Source organism: Camarhynchus parvulus, chromosome 2 (genome assembly GCF_901933205.1).
Source record: "Camarhynchus parvulus chromosome 2, STF_HiC, whole genome shotgun sequence".
NCBI classification, from domain to species: Eukaryota; Metazoa; Chordata; class Aves; order Passeriformes; family Thraupidae; genus Camarhynchus; species Camarhynchus parvulus.
Window position 1 is genome coordinate 21,371,631 of NC_044572.1, and position 9,267 is coordinate 21,380,897.

The 9,267-nt window shown below is 38.2% G+C and overlaps 1 protein-coding gene across 1 annotated transcript in view; it reads left to right on the forward strand.

Moving 5' to 3' along the window:
- The window catches only part of ITGA8 (integrin subunit alpha 8), a 113,644-nt gene extending 106,773 nt beyond the window's left edge, over window positions 1–6,871 (forward strand). The window contains exons 29-30 of the mRNA XM_030944060.1: window positions 933–1,055; window positions 2,307–6,871. Coding sequence (XP_030799920.1) covers window positions 933–1,055; window positions 2,307–2,393 — 210 coding nt within the window. The 3' untranslated portion in view covers window positions 2,394–6,871. The remainder of the gene's footprint in view (window positions 1–932; window positions 1,056–2,306) is intronic.
- The last annotated feature ends 2,396 nt before the right edge of the window (window positions 6,872–9,267 follow it).

A 9,267-nucleotide genomic window follows, 5' to 3' on the forward strand; every position in this document is an offset into this window, starting at 1 on the left:
GAAAGAGCTAAGGAAAGCCCAGGCTCATTGCTTCTCACTTGGGAGTAGCAGGGACTGAGCAAATATTTAGTGAGACTGAGGAGCCTTCCAAGCAGAGCCTGAGAGCATATAGTGCATGTTGTACAAGGTATGGAAAGGAGAGTGTGGATGTCCCCAGAAGGAGAAATACAAAAGGGTTATTACTACTCTTTGTCCACATGAAGGTCTACAGAGAGAAGTTTGCCAAGTCAGTTAAAATCTTTGATAACTGATGTTAACCTCTGCTGCTTTTTAGAGCCTCAGACAATGAGAGAGCACGTTTCATGCTTGCTTCCCATTTAGGTAATGGTCTGTATGCTTGGCTTCTTTTAAAGAAGACAGCATCATACTCTGTGTTAGGCTTTATCACAAGGACAATACACTCTGCTTGAGTTTCATTTTTGGACTGCTTAGCTGAAACGCAAATCTTTGGAAAAAATGTATACTGCTATGTCAGCAAAAATTAAAATAAGAAAAATGTTGCTGGTATCTACTGTGGTTTGAATTAAGAGTTTGGGACAAAGTCAACCATTGTTTGTGAGTAATTCAGCGCATTTCAGTGTACTGGCCTAAACTGTACCAGCATGTGCACAGAACTTTGCTCCTTGAATATTTGTGAAGCATCTGCACAGAAGGGAATTTTTTTGCCACTCTGTATTATGGGAAAATTATTTCTATGTCTGATATGACAAGACTTTTATATATGTGTGAATTCCATTTCTAGTAATTACCATGAGCAAGTGGCAAGGAAATTATAATAAAGCAAGTCAACATGGGAAGATTTCAGTCAATGTGTATTTCTTTCTAATCTGCAAAATGCTGTTGAAATCAATGCTTCTAAACTCTGTATTCTACTGTTGTACTTGCTTTCCTTGTTTCATTTTTGTTCATTAAATGTATTCCTTTCATTGCAGATCAGAACATCTGTCATTTGGTCCACCCCAAATGTGTCCTTTGAGATTCCTTTATGGGTTATAATACTAGCCATACTTCTTGGACTACTAGTACTAGCTCTGCTGACCCTAGCTTTATGGAAGGTATGTTCCATTATTCCTGTTGTTGCCCTAAAAAAAAACCACCAAAAATACTGAAAGATTCTAACAGATAAAAAGAGAGGTTAGAATTTTGTGATCTTTAACAGTTTGGAGCAAAAGCAACAGTACACGTGTCTTTTTTGTTTTGGCATTTCTGACATGCTAGTGTCATTGACCTGTATGGAAGAAAACAAGGAACTTGTTTTCAAAGTCCTCCTTTATTATTGAAACCTGGTTACAAATGGGCATACAGAGTTTGGCCATTTCCCAAGACCTCTGATCCTCTATTTCAGGATGTTTAGGTTCAAAAAGAAGTTACTCTAACTTTGTTTTCTCTGAATAATTCAGGAATTTCCAGTTTTTGTCAGCATGGAACAACACTCCCACTTCTGACAATTAATTTTTAGAAGATTTCCTTTTATATTAATATATAATATATTTTGTTTTTTAAAGTTTTCTATTTTTGTATTGGTTGTTACACTTCCTTCACAAGTTTTAAGACAAATTACTGGAAACTTCTATATTACAAGAAGCCAGTGTAGCTTTTGTCCATCCTCTCAGTTTACATTAAAAATGAGATTGAAATAATTCCTTACATTAGGGTATGGTTCATCTGTCTTCAGCTGCCTAAAGGTTATGGTTAGATGTACAGCCTGTGCTAACTTCCCAACTCCACCTGGTCAGGTAGCAGCAGCAAAAAGTTATGTCTGAACATGCAAGGAGGAGCGAAATTACCTTTTGGTAGTACTTTCCTTTAACCACTTTTGAACTTTCAACCTTTCAATTAAAAGAATGAATGTTAGACAGTTTAAGTAAGGTGGGAAGAATCTCATCTTTAGTGATTTTTAGACTAGGTCACAACACTGTCCTGTGGACATTTCCCAACACATATTACACATCTCTTTTGATTACTGCTTGTCAGTCTAAACCTCTTTTCTGAATGAGTGCATTGCTGAACTGAGAGGAGCAGATTTCTCATTAGCATCAGTCCATACCAGGCTTCAGGCCAACTTTATATCTCCTGCAAAGACATCTTTCATATAACTTGGATTTTTAAAGCTGTGCTTTGGATCTCAATGCCTTGCATCTAAAACTTTCATAGGAAATTATTTGGATAGAAATAAAATGTCTTCACAGTCTCTCAGCCTGCCATACATTGTGCCCAGCATTTCAGGTTGAACAATCAAACTGCAGCTGAGTCTTCCTGTGGTTGTCTTACCATGACATCTTTGTTTCTGTTGATTTATTCTGCAGTGTGGCTTCTTTGACAGAGCTAGACCTCCTCAAGATGACATGGCTGACAGGCAACAGCTGACAAATAGCAAGACTACTGATGCATAAAGGAAGAGAGTGACAGTTCAAGTCAGAATCCTGCCTGAGAGACTAGAAACACAACGAGGATTAAATGAAAGATTCCTTTCAACCAGTCTTCCTTCGTACCTGCAAGTGACACGGTGTCAATCTGATCTATGCAATGTTCTGAGAACCTGCCACATGATGGCCATCCTTGCCAAAGAAAGTAACTTATCATTGCCTTATAAACATATTTTCCACTGAACAGAATGTTTATCCCATATTCCAGTAAGTCCATGTTTCAGCAGATGCTTCTGAGCACGTGTGGTATACTGAGATGCTTCCAGAACAAGCCCAGATCTCTCAAGGAGAGAATGCCTTCATTGCTGGATTGGCTAGAAGATGAAGCAGGACAAACCTTCTGAATGCTACTGTATCATGCAGAGTATCTTTGAAACCTCCCTAAGAACTTCTATGAAATTATGGCTCAGGGAGACAGGCAATATATCAGTACTGTGAAAGTACTTCTGAAACACAAAGGTAATCTATAAATACCTTTATAAATGGGGCACAATTATTTATTTTTCCACCTTTCTGTAATAAGTATCTGATATAATCATCAACATAGATTTTGAGAGAAGGAAAAATAATAGAAATCATGTACTTACTTTGCATGTAAATAGAAGAGTAAATGCATTGTACACCCAGAACACAACCTCCTTGGCTACGAGGTGTTTTGCAGAGCAGAAGATTTATGGAACACTTTACAAGATAAGCAAGTACATGTTGTATCTCTTTCAGCCCAGAGCTGGCAGTATCACACCCAGATAACTAAATCCATGCACAGTATAGAGCAGGGATGAGTTACCCTGTCCTTGCTTTGCTGATGGCTGGCAGCTGTACACTGACACAGGATACAGACATTTCTGAAACACTGCTTTAAATTATCACAGCCACACTGGTGATATTGAAAAGGCTTGGGGGGCTTTGGGGCTGGGGCAAAATTTCTTGGCCTTTGCCCTGTTACTTTGTTGAAATCCCCTCTTAAAATAGAACAGCTACTGACATAATTTTTCACCTAAAGAAATCTTTGCCTTTTTCATTTTTCAATCTACAAGCTGGCAGCATCTTAAAAGTAATGCTTTTGGCAAAGTTGAGGGCTTGATAAAATTATTTTTAAAGTCTCACAGGAAAGGGTGACAGGATTTGTATTTATGCAAAAAAATAGGATGCCAGCCAGCCAAGCATGAACAAAAAGAAAGGAGATTTTGAGGTAAAGAGTAAAAATACACACTTAGTTTGAGGTTTTTTTCTGGGTTTGGATTCCAAAGAAGGGATGTTTCTATCCTTTCCCTTCTATCAGCAAATGGTCTTTATCTCAGCAGGGGCTCTAAGCCCCAATCCGTGCAAATTTTTATGTGAAAGCCTGAGTCTTTCAGTGCTGCTTGTGAGTGCGAAATTAGCAATATTGTGTGAACTTCACAAGGGATTGTTCATTTTATGAAACATGCACACCACTTGCCTTCTCCTTTTCTTTCCAATCCATCTCAGCTTCTCAACTGGTAAATGGCTTCATGCATTCTGCCACTTTTTGGCTCCTTTTAAACAACTGGCCTTCTGCTTCCTAATACTTCAAGATAGGAGTAGTTATGAGACATTGTCACTTCTGCCAGTCTGACACAAGACTTTACAGTTTTATCATTTCTTGTATGCAGACTAACCTGGGAAATCCAAGCAGGAGCTGTGTTACATCTTCATATCAAAGGCAAATTTGCAAGAAGACCTTTATGGAGTCTTTAGCTTATCAGATGCAGTGTGCCCACAAGACTTACAGGGAAAAGGACACATATGCTCTGAACATGGAGGTGAAGCACCTGTGTGCTTCACACAAGCAAGCACCTCTGTTTCCTAGGGATGGGGAGGTCTGACAACTTCCCAATCCTCCAGAAAACCATTAACAGACTCCTTCCCCCAGATGGTTTTGAGCTGATCCCTTGTAGATTAGAGACATCAGCTGATAAATTCCATGACTAAGCAAGCCTGTCCTGTATTTGCACACCTCTGTATCCCACACATTCCAGGCAAAATCATCCTTCCATGAAGAAAAAAGAGTGAGCTACCAGCTTTTGTAAATATTTAATTGTTGTGTGTAGCAGCTTCAGAAATAATATCAGCAGCTCATTGTAATCACGTCATCTGCACAACTCTGATGAAATAGCACCATAAGGAGATACTGAACATAGGACTTCTGTATGTGCAATACTTTATATTACTTATATACCTGAAGCATGTTTACACTGGCATTTGTGGTTGTTTTTTTAACTTTTGAATATACTGATAATGATTACAATAAAGGAAAAAGGAATGGGGAAAAAAAGGGAAAACAAACACTGTGCTGTTCAGTATTTCTTGCAATGTGTTTTCAATCCTGCATTGCTCTGAGGATGGGGCTAGGTGACCTAATAAGTTCTTTGCAGTTGTAATTTCTACAGTTCACTTTTGAGAAATTACTCTCCATTTTAATGATGGGCAAAACATGTTCAGATACTAAATTTAAACAAAAAAAGAACTTCAGTGACTGTTGGTCCTGGCTGGAATCCATTGGCTGCAGCTGTGTAATGTCACTGGAAACCAAATTAGAGGCACATGATCTGACAAACAGTTACTTTGAGCAATACTTTGTTTTATATTTCTACATCCTTGTAGATTAAACTTCCCCCCTGGAAATGTCTGGAGTTGTGTGTTGTCAAGGACCGTAGTCTATTCCCAGCATTTGTGGATAGTTTTGGCTGCAAATTGCAAACAGCTTTGTGAAGATTTCTGGGTTTCAGTGCTTGCCAAGAGTGTTTATTCCCTGGGGAGATTGCATCCTGGATGTGGACACTTAGCAGGCAGTTGACATAATCTTTCCCCCCAGTATATTAGTACTGTGCTACATGATAACCTCTGCCACATCCCTACATGACTGACCTTTTGTTGCAGTGATGTCAGCTTTGTAATGAGTTACTAAATCCAGCTTTCTGTAAAAGTAATTCAGCCTTATTCTTCCCAATGTTTGTGGTGAGCTGCTAATTGCAGAGAACATGGGAGGAGTCCAGAGAGCAGGAAAAACAGAAGAGTACTTAAAAAATTAGTCTATCAAAACTCTTTATTGCTATGACTACCACAGCAGTCTCGTAAACAGAGACACATTCATCTTTTATTTCACATGCTTCTTGCTGAATTTGAGAAAGGCTGTCCAGTTATTTTATCCATACAGCAGACTGTGTCATATTTTCTGTTTCATGAAAATTTCAGAATTTGCATACCAGGGATCAGTATATTTGAATATATTTTCTGTTACAGATTTAATCTTTAAAGATATTTAGCAAATGCAATTTTAATTTTACCACAGGTTAATTTTTTTCTTGCCACCATTCTGTAACTCATTTTGAGGTTTTCCTGTTTCTCACAGCTTTTACAGGTTTTCCACATTAGACAGCTCTTGAAATCAACACTGATTTTTCTCTGTTTTAGCTGTGAACTTTCCCTCCATTAGCATGAAGGATCTTCTGGTAGGCATAGTTTTCATTAACTAAAAAGCCTTTTGGGAACCAACAAAACACCTAGAAATGCGCAGGGGAAAGAAAGCCCCAGCCAGCCATGGCCTATGGTACTCCACTGCAGCAAGCCTTTTTTTAATGAAGTACCCTCTGACACGCGGCCTTTAGGAATTGTTTATGAGTGAGTGTTTTATTTATTATTGTTGGCAAAGATCCATATTAAAATGTAGTGTAATGGCAGTGCCTCTTAACAATAAAAAGTCTTGAATTCAACTCGTGCAGGCACCATGATGTGACACAGCAGGAATGCTTTTAATATTGAAGGACTGTTCTTGTTTTGCCTGTGTGTTGTATTGGAGAGGCACTTAGCCATTCAAGATGCTACCCTACTGTACACAGTGACTTTTAGAAAAGAATGGAAGTAATTGTTCAAATTGCTTTTCACATGATTTCGTTTGTTTTCAGCATGTTATTCTACTTCACCAATGCACTACATTTAATTTGGTTGTATATTGTTCTTTGTTTCAGCAAGGGTTTGTAAAGCAGACTTCAGGAACTCTTTCCAAAAACTGGACTGTACCAGACAGTATTACTTTTCCAGAAGCCACTCAGGATTACAGCAGCAGAGCAGAATTCAGGATGCTGTGTGAAATGGTCAGTGCATTACAGGGACTGGCTTGCTTTTCAGGAGTTTACCCAAGTTAATATTTAGAACTGTATTAACAAAACATCAACCTTAGATTCTCCATTTCTCCTGTCAAGGAGGGCCAGGGTGTGCCCTGTTTGTCATTGCTGTAAAAGCCAAACACCAAGCAATTCTCACAGCAAAGTTTAGGAGAGAAGGGCATGTTTAAAACTTGCACAAGACAAATGTATAAAACCAAACCAAGTGTATGGCAGGAGCACAAACACCATCTCTCTTGTGATGTTCTCCTGGTCATGAAGGTTAACATTTTGCCTGCTAAAGCACTCTGCCCATTTATCACAGACCTGCAGCACCAGAAAATAATCTCTGAAGCTGCAAAGAGTTTCAAAAAAGTTTCCATAGATTTCATATTCTTTGTAGAAATTTTACATTATGAATTTATATTATAGTTTGTGGCTCTTCAGATAGCCTTACCGATATTTTTTTTCTTGGTCTTTAATATTTTAATAGCATTTGAGAAAAGATAGGTCACTGTAGTAAGACCTGATAAAGAAAATAGATTTAAACTAACAGTGGAGTCTCACAGGAGACCCAGGCTTATATCTGGGTTAATTTTTTTCCTTTTTAGGCTTGGAAGAGGCATCAGGAGATAGTTCAGGTAGAGAGCGTTCTGGCTTTGTTGTAACAAATACTCCCATGCCAACTGATGTGAAAACCAAAACATTTTGTTTTAAAGAGCCAGGTCTGTCATGTTCTCCTCTGTGCCCTGTATATGAGAACAGGCACACCATGGGTAACTGACACTGTTAAATTAGGGGTAGGAGACATTCACAATTTGACTTAGTACACCAAGAAGAAACTTTCTTGTGGAGAAGACAAAGACTAAATTTTCTCACTGTCTAAAATTAGGAAAGATTTGTTTTTACTGAGGAGAACAGGACCCCATGGAAGCCCTGCCCTCCAAGCACCATAGGTACAAGAATAATCACAAGGTAGCTGCATACAAGGGACTTTCTATCAAGCAGTTAGGGAGGCTGCAGGATACTACATTAAACAACTTAGAGAGAAGGAGGAAGCTCTAGAGGAGAAACCAAACCTTTAAACACATAGATGTTATCACAGATCAGAAGCAACAAAAAGGATAATTAGTTAAATTGATGGATTGAAAGTAAGGTTCAGCTACAGGAGATGAGAAGTTGTAACCCCAGAATATAATGAGAATAATAATCTACTACTGTGATGTGATTTTTTTTCCACAATGGCCAACTGATTCATTGCTCATGCAAAGTTTGAGGAAGACTATTTCCCTTGTAATTAGATAAGGAAACGAAAAATATCTGCAGCTGTGAAAAGCTTCTTGCAGTAACTGTGAATCTCTCCCATTCCTGAATGAAGGTCTGTATTCATTGACTTTGAGAGAAGGAAGGAGGTGATAAAGACATGACACTTGAAGTTTTTCCAGCTTTTGGCTTCACTTCTGTTTCAGAGTGACTTCAATATTTGCTGAGGCACTGTGACACATTTCACTGTAGTGGTACAGACTGTGCTATCCAAAGGTAATAGAAAGGCTTTTCTTTCAAACCAGCAAAAACTAAATCTTTTGTGGAAATTTTCTGTCTGTGCCTGGCTTACCCAGGAAACCTAAGGAGTAAAGTGGTGTTTAAGTGGGATGGTTTTATTGATCAAGTGTGAAGCTTCTCTATACATGTAAAAAGCTTTGGTCTTTAAATCCAATTTCAAGTAGTTAAACTGAAGCAATTCTTTGCAAACAGATGAAGGAGGCACAACTAAGTCAGCAATAGAATTGAAAAATTAATTAATGTAGTGAAGATGACACCTGTTTAATTTTGGCTGTAATGAATGCTTGATATTTTCAAGGTTTACCAGTTCTTTAAGTCTACATTTAATATATTATTGTTCTAATGAAGCACTTAGACATTATTAAGAGTGATATTTGTGTTTAGTGTAAGATACTCACTAACAGATGGGACAAACAAAGCGGTTACTCTCCCAAGATGAGAAAATGCTAATACCATAACAATTTTCAGTCCTTTTGACATATTTGCTTTGCCTCAAAGATTTCTGAAGCATGTTGCTCTGCTCTGTTGAGTGCTGCTTCATTAATATTATTTGCTTCATTGGCCCCTCCATCAACAGGTTTGGATGGTAGAGAATCAATGCCATCTCCTCTGCATCTGCTTCTTGTTTAAAATGCTGAGGATATCTCCTGTCTCATTAACATGTCTGCAGCTTTTCAGTAATTCCCATGTGATTGATGAGAATATATTCTACTTGATTTGGGGGGAAAGGGGTGTTCAGTCTTCACCCCACTTTTCTAATGCCCATATATACACAAAAAGTCAGTCCTGCAGTATCTATTACAGATTATTTCACTAAGCAACCAGCCAAGTCTTTGTTCTGTAATTTAGCAGAACAAAGAAACCCTGAACTTGCCCTCCCAGCCATTTTAAGCAAACATCTGTGTGAAAGCATTGACTCACTGCAATGTCTTTAAGAGGAAATCTCGTAAAGCATATTGTGGACTCCTCACTGTCATCACTACAGTTGTTATGTTGTGTCAAGTGTATACTGATCTTATGTAGATCATGGTTAGGGGATTTTATTATCTCAAAAATGCTTTCTCTGGAGAGTGGAAATGAAGTGCAAGAAAAAATGTGGATTGTATTTTGCAAGTACACTCAGAGCTGGTGAACTTTTAACTACCAGCCCTTCA